At 41.0% G+C, this 17,768-nt stretch overlaps 1 protein-coding gene and 1 non-coding gene across 23 annotated transcripts in view; one reads left to right on the top strand and one right to left on the bottom strand.

The window, feature by feature from the left end:
• Positions 1–333: 333 nt before the first annotated feature.
• Positions 334–17,768, bottom strand: part of Fam228b (family with sequence similarity 228, member B) — a 29,380-nt gene continuing 11,945 nt past the window's right edge. For 3 of the 22 annotated variants that reach the window (XM_006515030.2, XM_030246633.1, XM_030246634.1), the window contains 4 exons: positions 8,710–8,797; positions 8,467–8,623; positions 6,098–6,202; positions 334–1,653 (listed from right to left, as the gene is read on the bottom strand). In XM_006515030.2, the coding sequence (XP_006515093.1) occupies positions 1,518–1,653; positions 6,098–6,202; positions 8,467–8,623; positions 8,710–8,797 (486 nt within the window). In that variant the 3' untranslated portion in view covers positions 334–1,517. Of the gene's footprint in view, positions 1,654–4,915; positions 5,053–6,097; positions 8,624–8,709; positions 8,798–17,768 lie in introns of those variants that run through there. The other 19 variants (NR_168579.1, NM_001382826.1, NM_175431.5 and 16 more) reach the window with 14 other exon arrangements.
• Gm23676 lies at positions 10,198–10,302 on the top strand. The gene has a single exon (XR_003950401.1). It is a non-coding gene; the product is annotated as a U6 spliceosomal RNA (small nuclear RNA).

Raw genomic sequence — 17,768 nt, forward strand, 5'->3', positions numbered from 1 at the left:
TACATTTTTCTGAAATTTCTCACAATATTTTTTTTAAACATTTATTGAGTTTTTACCTGGAACCATGTGTAGATTGAAGGAAAGATTTTAAGAGACTGGATAACTGTTCAGGGGAATAAGGCAGATAACGTATATGGAATGAGACACTATCTTAAGACTCAATTTCAGTGGTACCTGAGCAGAAAGAATTTAGTCACAAACCAAATGAATTGAGACAGGCATCCAGTAAAGTCACCATTTCTATGGATCCTTTGGTGATGCTTTTTAACTTCAGAGGAAAATAAACTTCTGGGGAAAGGTGCTGTCATTTCTTAATCATCACAGACACTGAACTAACAATTGAGAGTTTATTGAAGATCAGAACAGAATGGTTAAGTGTCTTCCTTTGTCCCTCTCAAAAGGATTCCTCCCAGCAGGTAACTTCCTCTAAAGCATCCATCTTCAGTGCCCTTGCACAGATCAAGAATCAGGATATGTGGCTGTCAAAACCTTTGAAAAGTGACAAAAGAAAAAGAGTTGAGAGTGCCATAGGGATAAAGTGCTTACAGGACCAGAGTGTCCCTTGGCTAAGGAGAGCTAGTCCTTAAAGCCACTCTGGCCAGAGCTAACTCCTCTCACAGAACCTAGCCCTCAGACCTTCTTGACACTCATTCTCAGATTATCCTATGGCTTCAAATAACATGATATCAGGATGACTCAAGTACTGATGCCCAAGCTAGTAACTTCTCTGACCTCTGGACTAATTCACCTTCCAACTTCATTGTTCCTCTGGGACATTAAGTTAAAAGCTAAATGTTGCTAACTATAGCTGAGTATTAATACAATATACTTGTCTTAGAATCTTTTGAGAACTGCTATGCTTTAAATGTGTGAAAGTAAGTTACATGATTTACAAAAAGATCAAGAACATGTGCGTGTGCATGTGTGTGTGGTCTTCCTTTAATCCTAGTACTCCATAGGTAGAAGCAGCCACAACTCTGTGGATCTGAGGTCACACTGGTCTATACAGCAAGTTCCAAGCTAGGAAGAGTAAAATCACAAGACCCTGGCTCAGGAGAGATGGCCAGTTGGCCATAAGAATGAATGGAAATCTGCAACTGACAGAGTTGGAGAGATGGGGGGCATTTCTAGGACCAGAGAGAGACTTGGAATAAGGAAGGCACCCAAGAATCAATGGGGATGACCTTAGCTGTGACTCACTACACTGGGGATGTGGAACCTGAAGAGGACACCTCCTGTAGCCAGATAGGAACCCCAGTAGAGTGATAGGGGTACCAACCCACCCACAAAACTTTTCACCCAAAATGTATCCTGTCTACAAGAAAATCAGGGATGGGGGTCAGGGTGGGGCTGAGTGGAGTACAGTCTCTTCTGCCCTGTCGCCCACTGGAGGATGCTCCATTGCCTGCTCTCTTATAAAGAGCCTGCCACATCAGGAAACGTAGCCTTGGACGTCAGCCAGTGCCGCCCTGTGTCACAACCTAAGCCCAACGTTGCCAGCTCTCACCGCGTCCTGGTTAGCTCTCATCCCTTTCTACCTCCTGGCACAGGGTTACAGAATGGTGACCTTCAGAGGTGACCTCTTTGAAACTTGGGTTCTTTCTCTCCAGGAGACATGGAGCTTCACTGTCCACACAGAAGAGCCCATTGTTTCTGCAGAGAAGGACCAGGAGAAACCCTTTTAACATTTAACTCAGTAGAAGATCAAAGCTTATGTGGTCTGTTGAAATCCACATTTTTATGAAAAGAAAACTAAAAAGAACCTTCTTGCTCCAGCATTAATTTTGTCTGAAACCTCCGTGCTCTGTAATGAGTGACGGTCCTTGTCCTGAATGACCCCTCAGAGTTGTGCATTTGCTGTTCCTGGGCAGGTCTAACAACCTAAAATAAACCTGATGTAGTAAAACTGGTGCTCCAGATCCTGGTCAGAGTGACTGTCGTGCAGCAAAGCTGTGCTTTGTGGCAGACTGCAGCTAAACAAGCCATCCTTCCTTGCCTCCTCAAGTGTTTGTGGGGACCAGCAGAGTCCCTAATAAGAACACGGATGAAGGGCTGGTGAAATGGCTCAGTGTGTAAGAACACCGACTGCTCTTCCAGAGGTCCCGAGTTCAAATCCTAGCAACCACATGTGGCTCACAACCACCCATAATGAGATCTGACGCCCCTTCTGGAGTATCTGAAGGCAGCAACAGTGTACTTGTTTATAATAATAAATAAATCTTTAAAACACACACACACAGATGGAACACACATACATGTATCTTTCCCAGGATCTTTTTCTTGTGCCTCATACTGTCCAAGCCTGTTATCTATGCTGCTTTAACACTAAACCCAGTGTTTCCATGAATTCTACATAATACTTGAAGCCCTGCAGAGAACATGGCTGGTAACAGGATGCAGTTAGCGACTGGGAGGAGAGAGGACAGAGTGGGTCTATGCATCCTTACTCACCGCTCTAATAAACTCATTTTACCCATTAGGATGAACTTGAACAAGTCATTTTGGGGTTGTTGACACCAGTCCAGTTTGGAGGCAGATGTCAATTTTTATATCCCCCCCCCCCAAAAATTACCCAATACCTGCCTTCTCCATACCTGCTGCCACTGGGCTACTTCTCCATGCACAGAAGCTAGTCTTATTCCTTTCCGAGGGAGAACTGGCAGATTTAGGCCTCTAGTCTAAATGGAAGTTCCCAAGTACTCAAAAATGCAACAGTATGGGGGCTGGAGATGTCTCAGAAGCTGAGAACACTGACTGCTCTTCCAGAGGTCCTGAGTTCAATTCTCAGCAACCACATATTGACATCTATAAAGAAGGCTGGCGCCCTCATCTGTCCTGCAGGCAGAACACCATGCACATAATACATAAATAAATCTTTTTTTAAAATGCAATATTCTTATCTGGGTCATACTCTGAGAAGTTTATGAAAACAAATCCCCCCTTTTTGTACCATTGATAGAAATTATAGTTAAGATGTTCGTTTTGGGGTAAACAAGATGACTCAACAGGTAAGAACACTTGCTGCCAAGTCTGATGGCTTGAGTTTGTTCCACAGGACACACATGGTGGAAAAGAGAACTAATTCAGGCAAGTTGACCTTTGAGCTCTACCTATGTACTGTGGTACACACTTGCATGCTCACTATCCCCACTCCCCTCCCTCTCTCCCTGGCTTCCTCCCTCCCCCCACTCTCTTTCAATAGGTAAATATATAAATAAAGATAATTTAAATGGACTATTATGTTTGTTTGTTTGTTTGTTTGTTTGTTTGTTTGAGACAGGGTTTCTCTAGGTAGTCCTGGCTGTCCTGGAACTTGTTCTGTAGACCAGGCTGGCCTTGAACTCAGAACTCAGAGATCCTCCCACTTCTGTCTCTCAAATGCTGGGGTTATAGGCATGCGCCACCACTGGCTGGCTTGGAATATTATTTTTACGATGCTAGTTATCTAAAACCTCACTCAAATGCACTTACTGCCTTGGAAAGCATGGCGCTTAGCGATTATGGAGGAGTTGTCTCCTTTGAACCCCGATATACAAATAAATAGGGCCCAGTTTCAACAGGTTTTATTCCTCGTTTCCAGCCCCTATCCAATGAACAGAAGATTCTATCATCACCACTGAGAAGCCCACAAGAACCGACTCTATCCCAAACTCTAGCTGCAGAGACTTCGTTTTCTCTGAGACAAGGAGGCTGGTCTCACACTCTAGGATTCAGCCTCCAGTGTTGTTGGATGACAGGTGCACACACGAATCCAGTCCAATCTTTTTACTTTAAATCACTAATGCCTGTGAGACAATTAAGCACAGCAATGCCAAGCATCTCCAATATCTCACCAGCTTCTGCCACACATTCTTGGCTTATTCAGGGAAAGTAAAATAAAACTGCTACAGCTAACTTCAACACATTAAGTAACAGAGAATTACTGTCCAACCTCCTATAAAAAGGTAAGCTCTATTCTGTTCTACCTTGCTAGGTTTTTAACTTTAACTCTGACCATCAGTTAAAGTGATGTCTTTTAGGACACTCAGAGGTGTGCAGTCACCTGCACGGTCTAACTGTAGAGCACTGCCATCCCCCAGACCAGTCACAGACACTCCCGTTCTCACCCCAGCCCTAAGTAAGCTTTTTTCCATAGAGTGTTTTGCTTCCCTTATCATTCACTTGGAATGATCACATAGCGTGGGGGCTTTAGTTTACTGAGTGTGATGGTTTGGAATCATCCATGGTGTAAATCGGTACTGTATCCTGTGAGTATACCACACTGAGTGTATCTGTTCATTAGCTGATGAATGTCCAGTTTCCAGTGTTTGTGAATAATTCTGCTGTGAATACACTTAAAGCCTGTAGGTAGATCTTTTGTTTTTTTCATTTCTTTTGAATATAAACCTAGCAGTCGGCTGGCCATAGTGATATATGCCTTTAATCCCAGCACTCAAGAGGCAAAGGCAGGCAGATATACTGAGCTACATGTAAGAACTCTTGTCACACACGCACGCCCGAGCACACATACAGACACCAGCCAAATAGAATCCTCTGTAGAACTTGTAGCCCACATGGTAACTTTGTGTTTACCATTTTAGAAAACTGACAAGTTGTTTCCGAAAGACTCTGCACTATCTTACAGTCTCTGTGGCAATGATGAGAGATCGTATTATTTACAATCAGATTATAAGATGTTATCTTTCTCTACAATTATGCAGAGCAATCTCTATCCTCACACAATTTTCTCACACGGGATCTTGCTTTGTATCCCAGGCTATACTCCAGATCTTCCCTGCTTCAGTAGTACACAGGTGTGTAACTTTTAATTTTTTCAAATCCTATTTTTAATGATGGCTCTCAAATCCTTTAACCTCCCTTTTAGCCCACCACCCACCAGAGGTAGTGGAAAAGAAAGGATACAGGGGTAGTGGACCTGTTTAGAAAGGTTCTTTGGAGCAACTCCCATCTGTGTTGTCTGGAAATCAGCAGTTCAGTCCACAGTCAGCAGCAGCAGCAGCAGCTCCTTCCACTCGCAAACACTTCATGGATACACCAGCAGTTCAGTAGAGTCTGGATAGCAAACAGGAATCAGCAGCAGTGGCACCACCTAGCAGAGACAGCCAGGCCTCAGCCTTGGCATGAGTCAGCAGGAGGGACCAGGAGGAACGCCAGGAGTTCTTGGCTGTGCCTCTCTCAGGGAAGCGAAGATCACCGAAGAGACCCATACGCGTTGCACAGCTAGCTCTATAAGCAAGCCTAGCTCAGCCCTCAGTACTGTCCGTCGAGTCCTATTTTATACCCTCCAAATATCAGGAGTCCTCCACGGGTCTTGCCTCAGCATGTGCGTTTGTCTCAGCTCACACCACTCTGCCAATCAGCCTGAGTCCGCAGAAGCTGCAAGAAACTGCAGCATACCACCAGAAGTTTTTTGGTGCATTTCTGTCTGTGGAGTCGCAACAAGTGCAGCTCAACTACACAATGTATGGTGAACCAATACATGTGTGTTGTTAGCAATGAATCCTTCATCGAGTGTCCTTTCACATGCTTGCTTTAGCAGAACATCCTCTCTCCTGTGTCTGCTTCAGTGAAACGTTCCTTCACGAGTCTGCCTTAGTCTTTCACCTGTGTCCACTTCAGGAAAACACTCCTTCATGTGTTTGCCCCAACAAAACCCCATCAACACAACTGACTCTCCAAAGAACCTTAAGTGTCCACTTCACAGGTGTGCCCTACCACACACAGCTCTTCTGTATGTGTGAACTGTCTGATTTTAAGTCAGTGCATAGTTAACAGATCTCCCATGGTCAGGCGTAGTTCTGTGAGCCTGCTGCGCCCTACTGCACCTTCCACTCTAGCCATGCCTACAGGAACTAGTCTCTCGCTAAGACTCACAACTTCAGTACAAGCTGTCAACCATCTCCCAGCCCCTTGTCGTGCTTTCTGCTTCTGTGCTCTTTATTCCTTTAACCCATAAAAACCAAAGAAAAGTTACCTTACCCTGAACAGTGTTGAGGCCTTGGCCTTAATGCAAGTGATCTGGAAGGGTGATAGAGAAGGCAACACAGCCAAACATTTTAACTGAAAGGACAGCAGGTTTATAGAATAACAGGCTTACTTGTAAATGATCATTTCTTCCTCCCGGTATTCCAGAAAATTAGGCACCCTTTTCAATGGACTCAAATCAAAACTACTAGCATTAAAATTCATCTTCACTTTCAACCTTTAACAAGAGAACGTGTGTCAGGATGTTGCAAAACAATGCTCATTTACATTTAATTATTATTAATTATTGCTAGAAACTGACTGCCATAAATATGGTTCAAAATACCATTACTTGACACTGCTGTGCCTTTTCAGTGATACTAGTTGCTTAAGAGGTTTTAAACCCCTAATGAAGACTGATGTGTTCTTTGTTCTCTGAGAACCAAGATTAGGTGGGCAAAGTTGAAATCCCCCCTCTATCCTCAGGGAGCTTATACTCTAACGTAAAAAGAAGTCATAAAGCCAGGTGTGGTAGAGCAGGCCTGGTTCAGTATTAGTGGCCAATAAGCACGATGCCCTCCATTTTGGGATACATGCTCCAACTTCCAATTTTCTCTGACTTTCTTTTTGGCCCTCCAAGTACTGAAGCTATATAAATCTTTTCTTTTATCACATCAATGTTTTTATTTTATTTTTCCACCATTATCCTGAGACCCTCACACAACATCCCTACTGAAAAACAAACCAACAAAACCAAAATCTTGGGGCTGGAGAAATAGCTGGACTGCTAAGTCTTCTCCAGAGGACTGGCTTGTTTCCCAACAGCCACTCTGACAGCTCACTGTTACCTTGTAACACCAGCACCAGGATGGCCAATACTCTCTTCTAGACTCTGCAGGAACCTGCACCCATGCTCACAGATCCACGTGCAGGCTCACCCATATACACATAAAGTAGAAATAACAACATCTTTCTAAAACAAACTGTCCAGGGGTCTGGAGAGATAGATCAGCCATAAAAAGTGCTGGCTTCTCTTTCAGAGGACCCAGGTTCAATTCCCGACACCTACATAGGCAGTTCACAACTGCCTAAAACTTCAGCTCCAGAGTCTCTGACACCCTCTCCTAGCTTCTATGAGCAGCACACACATTGCATACTTTCATACACATATAAATAAATAAAATAAATCTTTGTTTCTTAAAATCCATATACTACTAGAGACAACAACTATAAGAATACCCAAACTTAGATCTTCTGACCAATAAACCAAGTCTCCCAATGCTGCTGTGTGACAAAAGAGGCAGGTCAGTTTCTAAAGAAAAATACTGAGTCTGTACTATTTTTCCACCCTAAATGTCTAATATTGAATTTTTAAAATCTAAATCTAAGGTCAGGTGTGCTGGTGCATGCCTTTAAACTCAGCACTTAGAAACAGAGGCAGGAAGATCTCTAGAGTTAAATTTGAGGCTAATCTGATGTACATGAGGAGTTCCAGACCAGCCCTGGAAACAGTGGGAACCTGTCTCAAAAAGCAAACACACAAACAAAACATTGGGAAGGAGAGATGGCTAAGCAGTTAAGCACAGTGGCTATCCTCCAGGGGACCCAGGTTCAATGCCCAGCACCCACATGGTACCTCACATTTAACTCCAGGCTCAGAGTATCCAATACCCTCTTCTGACCTCTGTAGACACCAGGCACACACCTAATGTATAAACAGACATGCAGGCAAAACACCCATATACATAAAAATTTTAAATTATAAAATTATAAGACATGCAAAATAGGTAAAATAAAATGCCTAGTGCAGATACAGAGCAATCAACAGAACCGGACTGAACCAATTCAGAAATGATCTAATGTTGGATCTATCAAATTAGAAATTAAAGTAACTAGATTAGTATGGCTTTTGAAAAGAATCTGGTTGAAAAAGTGGACAGTGTATATCAATGGATGAAGAATTTCAGAAAAGGTAAAAACTATAAAAAAAATCTAATGGAAATGCCAAATATCGTGATGTCACAGATGATGTATTTGATGGTTCATCAGCACACACAAGGACACTCAATGGACTTGCAGATAGCTCAGTAGAAATCATCTAACCAAAACATGAGAAGAAAAGGTAAAGTCAACCTATATCAAAGACTTACAGACCTGAGGGCATTATCCACAGCCACAAATAGATAGACTTGTCCCTAAGAAATATTTGAAGTGATAATGGTCTAGCCTCCCCCCAAATTAATGAACTATTATATATAATGACAAACACAAAAATGTCAGAAGACTCTAAGAGGAAAAGGAAATAAGCTCAGATACCTCAGAGTCTGTCTGATAAAACAAGGGCTGGAGACTCTTGAGAGTGCCCAAGAAAAATATCACATACGGAGGAACAATGAATCACAATAGACTTTATTTTAAAAATCATTACTGAAATATAACACTATCTCAAGAAAGAATTTCAATGTCTGAGAAGACCACACCTTCTATCATGTCAATTATTACCTGCTCTTTTTACAAAATTCACTTTCTATATAACTCATGGGCACTTTAAGCCATCCATTTGGAGTCATACTTTGCCTTGAATTAGAAATACTCGGGAATCTGGAATGCAACTGGGCCTTCTCGATCTCTTTAAATTCTTTCATTGTATAGATTTTGCCTGCAAGAAAATTAGTGACCTAAATGAGCGTGCTTAAGTGAAAGTGCCACTGCCTGTGAGCAAGGAGCCACATAAGAATTAAGTACCAGTCTCACACTGCAGAAGGGTTCTTTTTTCATCATCCTGGTCATATTGGGCTTTTTTCAAGGGGTCACGAAACGGTGGCATGATAACCTACAAAAGAAGGGTTTTCTTGAGGATGGGACTTCAGTGTGAGTATTAACATCCAATCCAACCGAACCACCCATGTGTGTTCTTAGGTTAGAAGAGTTATGGATGTGGGACCTATAAACTATATGCCCTTTATATGTATTTAACACATTAAAAAGAGATGGGGGCACTCTGACACTTCTCTAATGAGGTCATATAGCCAAAGAGGAAGGTTAGCTCCGTGTGTGTGTGTGTGTGTGTGTGTGTGTGTGTGTGTGTGTGTGTCTGGAGGTGTGGGAGTATTACACATGTGTTCATGGTAATGTGGGTGTATGTATGTATATATGCATGTGTGCATATATACACATACATACATACATACATACATACATACATACATACATTCATGTGTATGGTTCTGTGCAGTCTAGTGGTTGATGTCAGCTGTTTTCCTCTGTCATTCTCGGCATTACTTTTTGACAAGGCTTCTCACTGAACCTGAAGATCCCTGTTTAGACTGGCTGGCCAGTGAGCTCCAGGATCCATCTGGCTGTCTCACCAGCACTGGGTTACAGGTTTATGCTATGCTGTCAGTCTTTCACAAGGTGTTAGGGAACCAAACTTACCTCCTGTGCTTGTGTAAGTAGGCACTTTACTAACTAAACTAACTAAATCCAGCCCAAGGCAAGGTTAGTTTTTATTTCAAAGTATGGGTTTAGTCTTCATAAACTCTGCTGTGATTATCATATATCCCTGAATTTAAATATTTACTTCCCTTTAATACATGGAAATATATATTTATATGTTCATCTACATCTTAATATACAACCAGCAACATAATAATTATATAAAACCTAACATGATATTCAAAATTTAGATTATCTGTAAAGCATAAAGAATTAAATACCTTTTGCCAGTCAACATTACTAAAATAACTCAACACACATTTGGAATCTGTCACAGTCATGGACTAGCCTGCTCCTGTGAAAGGTTACATATGTGTTTTCCCAGTAATACTCAGACTTGTTTCCTTGGGTAGCTGTAACACAGTACATGACTATTCAGACTTAACAATAAGTAGCCGGCCCTCTATAGTTTGCTTTTACACAGTTACGGAGTGTAGAGCAAGATGAGCAAGCATTAACACGCTGGGTAGGGACAAAACAGCACTAGCATCTGCATTATTTGTAGGTGACTTTTGATGAATGAAGACATAGACTTTAAAGAAAGTAACAGCAATCGTAAGATTAGTCAACAACTATGTCACATGTCCCTATTTCTAGGGAATTAGACAATTAGAGAACTACTGAATTTTTACATTTTGGGATACATAATAATGACTAAGTTCTTAACTTGTGGACCACAGAACCCAGTTAAAAATACTGCAACCTAGTATTTCTTGAAAAAGTTTTAAAACTTATCATGCTCACTTTATCAGAACACATATTACTACTGAAACAATACAAAAAATATTAGCATGGCCCCTGTGTAAGGAGGGCACATAAAATCATGTAGCATTTCACTTGTCTGTTTGGTCTAGCTGAAACAGGGACTCATGTAGCCCAGGTTGGCCTGGAACTCAAGTGTGTGCCACCATGCCAACCTCTGCATTGCATATTATTTTTCCATATATAAGAAATAAACCATAAAGAGTTGTTGATAACTCCAAAGAACTTGTATCTGTATCATTTAGATATGTTGATGTTTGAGACTACATATACATATATATTTGAAATTAAGACTAATAAATAAAATATTTATTAAAAATAATTCTATCATATTTGAAATATCTTTTATTTTAAAATTGTTTCCAAAACAAAAACTTAAATAATACTGTTTTATATTTTTGTAATTTTCTTTAATGTCTTGCTTAAAATAAAAGTTTTTTAGTCTTGTTTCTGCATATAATCTGCTTTGATTTGTTGTAGTTGAACAAGCTGAAAAATGCACATAGCATGCATATTAGGAAAGAAGCATTTTAACAGCATTCTCACATCACTGTGGATATTCTTTTTAATAACTATGTGTTTGTATTTTCTAAGTACAGGTACACATATGGAGTTCAGAAGTCAACTTTCAGGAATGGTTATCTTCCATGGTGACCTCAGGGACTGAAGTAAGGTTGTCAGGCTTGTGTGGCAAGCAGTCTTCTCTTCAGATCCACCTCACATTGCCCAGTGTAAATATTTTTATTTGACACTTTATTCAAAGTTAACAAATGATTGTTTCCTTTTTGCTTGTTTTTACTTTACTTTTATTTTATTTTATTTTATTTTATGTGTATGGATATTCTGTCTGCATGATATATTAACATGTGCTTTCTTGGTACCTACAAAGGTACCAAGCAACAGATCCAATGTCTCTTCCATGTGCTTTCATTTGTCAAATATTACAATGGTTTGCTATGCTAAAGGAACATGATTTAACAAAATATTTTCTATATTTATTTTTATTTATGCATATATGTGTCTGTATACATGTGTCATGTGTGTGTGTGTGTGTCCCTTGGAGGCTAGAAGAAAGCATTCGATCCTGGAGCTGGACTTACAGGCAGTTATAAGGCACCTGGCATAGGAATCAAACTGGGTCCCCTGAAAGTGCAGCAAGTTCTCTTAAGAACGAGGGCATAGGCAAATATCTTCAACAAAATTATAGAAGAAAACTTCCCAAACCTAAAGAAAGAGATGCCCATGAACATATAAAAAGCTACAGAACTCCAAATAGACTGGACCAGAAAAGAAATTCCTCCTGACACATAATAATCAGAACAACAAATTCACTAAATAAAGATAGAATATTAAAAGCAGTAAGGGAAAAAGGTCAAGTAAAATATAAAGGCAGGCCTATCAGAATTACACCAGATTTTTCACCAGAGACTACGAAAGCCAGAAGATCCTGGGCAGATGTTATACAGACACTAAGAGAACACAAATGCCAGCCGAGGCAACTATACCCAGCCAAACTTTCAATTACCATAGATGGAGAAACCAAAGTATTCCATGACAAAACCAAATTCACACATTATCTTTCCACGAATACAGCCCTTAAAAGGATAATAACAGAAAAAAAAAACAATACAAGGATGGAAACCATGTCCTAGAAAAGGCAAGAAAGTAATCCTTCAACAAACCTAAAAGAAGACAGCCACAAGAACAGAATGCCAACTTTAACAACAAAAATAATAGAAAGCAACAATTACTTTTGCTTAATATCTCTTAATATCAATGGACTCAACTCCCCAATAAAAAGACATAGACTAACAGACTGGTTACACAAACAGGACCCAACATTCTGCTGCTTACAGGAAACCCATCTCAGGGAAAAAAGACAGACATCACCTCAAAATGAAAGGCTGGAAAACAATTTTCCAAGCAAATGGTCTGAAGAAACAAGCTGGAGTAGCCATTCTAATAAAATCAACTTCCAACCCAAGGTCATCAAAAAAGGCAAGGAGGGGCACTTCATACTCATCAAAGGTAAAATCTTGCAAGAGGAACTCTCAATTCTGAATATCTATGCTCCAAATACAAGGGCAGCCACATTCATTAAAGAAACTTTAGTAAAGCTCAAAGCACACATTGCACCTCACACAATAATAGTGGGGGACTTCAACACACCACTTTCATCAATGGACAGATCGTAGAAACAGAAACTAAACAGGGACACAGTGAAACTAACAGAAGTGATGAAACAAATGGATCTAACAGATGTCTACAGAACATTGTATCCTAAAACAAAAGGATATATCTTCTTCTCAGCACCTCATGGTACCTTGTCCAAAATTGACCATATAATTGGTCACAAAACAGGCTTCAACAGATACAAAAATATTGAAATTGTCCCATGCATCCTATCAGATCACAATGGACTAAGGCTGATCTTCAATAACAACATAAATAATAGGAAGTCAACATTCACATGGAAACTGAACAACACACTTCTCAATGATACCTCAGTCAAGGAAGGAATAAAGAAAGAAATTAGAGACTTTTTAGAGTTTAATGAAAATGAAGCCACAACATACCCAAACTTATGAAACACAATGAAAGCATTTCTAAGAGGGAAACTCATAGCTCTGAGTGCCTCCAAAAAAGAAACTAGAGAGAGCACACACTAGCAGCTTGACAACACACCTAAAAGCTCTAGAATGAAAGGAAGCAAATTCACCCAAGAGGAGTAGAAGGCAGGAAATAATCAAACTCAGGGGCGAAATCAACCAAGTGGAAACAAGAAGAACTATTCAAAGAATCAACCAAACGAGGGGCTGGTTCTTTGAGAAAATCAACAAGATGATAAACTCTTAGCCAGACTCACTAAAGGGCACAGGGACAGCATCCTAATTAACAAAATCAGAAATGAAAAGGGAGACATAACAACAGATCCTGAAGAAATTTAAAACACCATCAGATCCTTCTAAAAAAAGGCTATACTCAACAAAACTGGAGAAACTGAATGAAATGGACAAATTTCTAGACAGATACCAGGTACCAAAGTTAAATCAGGATCAGGTTAATGATCTAAACAGTCCTATATCCCCTAAAGAAATAGAAGCAGTCATTAATAGTCTCCCAACCAAAAAAAGCCCAGGACCAGATAGGTTTAGTGCAGAGTTCTATCAGACCTTCAAAGAAGATCTAATCCCAGTGATTCACAAACTATTCCACAAAATAGAAGCAGAATGTACTCTACCCAACTCATTCTATGAAGCCACAATTACTCTGATACCTAAACCACAGGAAGACCCAACAAGGATAGAGAACTTCAGACCAATTTCCCTTATGAATATCGATGCAAAATATTCAATAAAATTCTCGCTAACCGAATCCAAGAACACATCAAAACAATCATCCATCCCGACCAAACAGGTTTCATTTCAGGGATGCAGGGGTGGTTTTATATAGGGAAATCCATCAACGTAACCCATTATATAAGCAAACTCAAAGACAAAAACCACATGATCACCTTGTTAAGATGCTGAAAAAGCATTTTACAAAATCCCCTACTCAGCATGGCTGCCATTCCTGCTTTATCAGAAACGACTGAAACCGACCGCACTGTTTACACGTGCCTGAGACACATTCATTTCTCAAGACCCAGGCAGGCTTTTCTGTGGCCACTTTCCCCTGGGACACCTCCTCCTCTCTGTGACTCTCCTCTGGGCACCAGGTCATATGGGTGAGCAGGCACATCATGCTTTAGGTGTCCTCCAATAGTGGCCTCTTGGCACAGAGGCTGAGGCAGTACTCCAGGGTGGGTGCCTCTGAGGTCAGAGCCTACAATGACTGAGAAGTGATTTACTCCACTCATGAACAGGGAAGATTGTCCTTTTGGTTTTTGGGTAGACCTGCATCTACATATTTTGCTATAAAGGTATCTTCATACTTTTTATTTCTATTAAGGCAGGATCAATATAGTAAAAATGGTTATCTTGCCAAAAGCAATCTACAGATTCAATGCAATCCCCATCAAAATTCCAACTCAATTCTTCAACGAATTAGAGCAACCTGCAAATTCATCTGGAATAACAAAAAACCTAGGATAGCAAAAACTCTTCTCAAGGATAAAAGAACCTCTGGTGGAATCACCATGCCTGACCTAAAGCTGTACTACAGAGCAATTGTGATAAAAACTGCATGGTACTGGTATAGTGACAGACAAGTAGACCAATGGAATAGAATTGAAGACCCAGAGATGAACCCACACACCTATGGTCACTTGATCTTTGACAGGGGAGCTAAAACCATCCAGTGGAAAAAAGACAGCATTTTCAACAAATGGTGCTGGCACAACTGGCGGTTAACATGTAGAAGAGTGTGAATTGATCCATTCCTATCTCCTTGTACTAAGGTCAAATCTAAGTGGATTAAGGAACTCCACATAAAACCAGAGACACTGAAACTTATAGAGGAGAAAGTGGGGAAAAGCCTCAAAGATATGGGCACAGGGGAAAAATTCCTGAATAGAATAGCAATGGCTTGTGCTGTAAAATCGAGAATCGACAAATGGGACCTCATAAAATTGCAAAGCTTCTGTAAGGCAAAAGAGACCGTCAATAAGACAAAAAGGCCACCAACAGACTGGGAAAGGATCTTTACCTATCCTAAATCAGATAGGGGACTAATATCCAATATATATAAAGAACTCAAGATGGTTGACTCCAGAAAATCAAATAACCCCATTAAAAAATGGGGCTCAGAGCTAAACAAAGAATTCTCACCTGAGGAATACCGAATGGCTGAGAAGCACCTGAAAAAATGTTCAGCATCTGTAGTCATCAGGGAAATGCAAATGAAAGCAACCCTGAGATTCCACCTCACACCAGTCAGAATGGCTAAGATCAAAAATTCAGGTGCTTGTGAGGATGTGGACAAAGAGGAACACTCCTCCATTGTTGGTGGGATTGCAAGCTTGTACAACCACTCTGGAAATCAATCTGGCGGTTCCTCACAAAATTGGACATAGTACTACTGGAGGATCCCGCAATACCTCTCCTGGGCATATACCCAGAAGATGTTCCAACCGGTAAGAAGGACAACATGCTCCACTATGTTCATAGCAGCCTTATTTATAATAGCCAGAAGCTGAAAAAAACCCAGATGTCCCTCAACAGAGGGATGGATACAGAAAATGTGGTACATGTACACAATGGAGTACTACTCAGCTATTAAAAAGAATGAATTTATGAAATTCCTAGGCAAATGGATGGACCTGGAGGGCATCACCCTGAGTGAGGTAACTCAATCACAAAAGAACTCACATGATATGTACTCACTGATAAATGGATATTAGCCCAGAAACCTAGAATACCCAAGATATAAGATACAATTTGCGAAACACATGAAGGTAGGGAAGAACGAAGACCAAGGTGTAGATACTTTGCCCCTTCTTGGAATTGGGAGCAAGGCACCCATGGAAGGAGCTACAGAGACAGAGTTTGTAGCTGAGATGAAAGGATGGACCATCTAGAGGCTGCCATACCCAGGGATCCATCCCATAATCAGCCTCCAAACGCTGACACCATTGCATACACTAGCAAGATTTTGCTGAAAGGACCCTGATATAGCTGTCTCTTGTGAGATTATGCTGGGGCCTAGCAAACACAGAAGTGGATGCTCACAGTCAGCTATTGGATGGATCACAGGGCCCCCAATGGAGGAGCTGGAAGAAGTACCCAGGGAGCTGGGGGGATCTGCAACCCTATAGGTGGAACAACAATATGAACTATCCAGCACCGCCCCCCCACCCAGAGCTCTTGTCTCTAGCTGCATATGAATCAGAAGATGGCCTGGTCGGCCATCAGTGGAAAGAGAGGCCCATTGGTCGTGCAGACTTTATATGCCTCAGTACAGGGGAACACCAGGGCCAACAGGTGGGAGTGTGTGGGTGGGGGAGTGGGTGTGGGGGACGTGGGTGTGGGGGGCGTGGGGGGGACTTTTGGGATAGCATTGGAAATGTAAATGAAATAAATACCCAATAATAAAAAAAAATTTTTTTTAATTAAAAAAAGAACAAGGGCATCCCTCCAGCCCCATTTTGTTGTTTTGTTTTGCTTTTTGAGATGTAGCCCAGGTGGTCTTGAACTTGAAATCCTCCTGCCTCAGCTTTCTGACTGCTGTGATTACAGGAACGTGCCTGCATGCCCATCCCTAAGTTGAACAATTCTTGAGTACAGCTACATATATTAGATATACAGAAAGGCTGTAGACTGATACAAAAGAAGGAATCAATCCCCTGCACTCCTAAAAGTCAGGTCCTTTCCATGCCAGGAAAGAAGAAGGGTTCATTTTGATTGGCCTAGGCTGTCTCTAACCCATCAGGATCCTTATTGCTAGGAGTAAAATGAGCCATTTTCTGTATAAGGGAGGAAAGATGATAACAATGGCTAGCTCTACTTAACACACCAGAATTAAGAATAAAAACAATTATGTTTTTATGTACTGCAGCAATTCAAGTGTAAGGCCTTGAAGGAGTTATTACATGCATAAAGAGACAGAGCAGGACAGCAGAAACCCAGTCTCATGGGAGTTTTCCTGGGTTCTCTCATTTGAAGCCTTGGGAGAACCTGAGCAAGGGCCTGGGCTTGCAGGCATAGAGTAACAATAGAAACCCACAAACATGGCCAGCACTGGAGGCATCATAAGGCTAAAAGGATGACTAGTGTGACCTTAAAGCTGTCCCTACCAAGAGTTAGCTCTTTTTGTTTTGTTTTGTTTTTTGAGACAGGGTTTCTCTATGTAGTCCTGGCTGTCCTGGAACTCACTCTGTAGACCAGGCTGGCCTCAAACTCAGAAATCTGCCTGCCTCTTCTCAGGATCTACTATAAAACACAGGTAAGAGACCTATGCATATTGAATTTCTGTACATTGGGTTAAATTAATATTAGATTTCTCCATGATTCAGACATATGGAGACTCAATTAGTTCTAATAAAATGCCTCTCAAAATGAAAAAAATCCTTGATGGCATGAAAAAAAAGTCATCTTTGTAATGGTGGGTATCAGACACAGGGCCTTACACAGGCTGAGCAAGCATTCTACCACTGAACTACATCCTTTTTATTCATAATTTTAAAAATTGCATAGGTGTGTGCAGAGATGCACATACATGCATGTGGAAGCCAGAGGTCAACCTTGGGCATTTCTCAGGAGCCATCCTCCTTGCTTTCGGATACCAGGTCTCTCATAGTGACCTGAGGCTCAGTGATTAAGTTAGACTGGCTGTTCAGTGAACTCCAAAGGTCTGTCCTGACCTCTGGGAGTGTACACCTTCATGTCCAGCTTTTTATATGAATGCTACAATTGACCTAGGGTTTCTAAAGTTTGAGCAGCACACATTTTACCAACTGAGCCATCCTAGACCTCCTTTTTATTTCAGGCTGTCTGTACCATGCCCGGATTAGGCTTTAACTTGTGGATCCTCATGGTCAGCCAGAAGAATTACAATTACAGAAGAGTGCAACCACACCTACATAAAAACTTCATTAATAAATTACTTGA

The sequence above is a fragment of the Mus musculus genome, chromosome 12 (genome assembly GCF_000001635.26).
Source record: "Mus musculus strain C57BL/6J chromosome 12, GRCm38.p6 C57BL/6J".
NCBI classification, from domain to species: domain Eukaryota; kingdom Metazoa; phylum Chordata; class Mammalia; order Rodentia; family Muridae; genus Mus; species Mus musculus.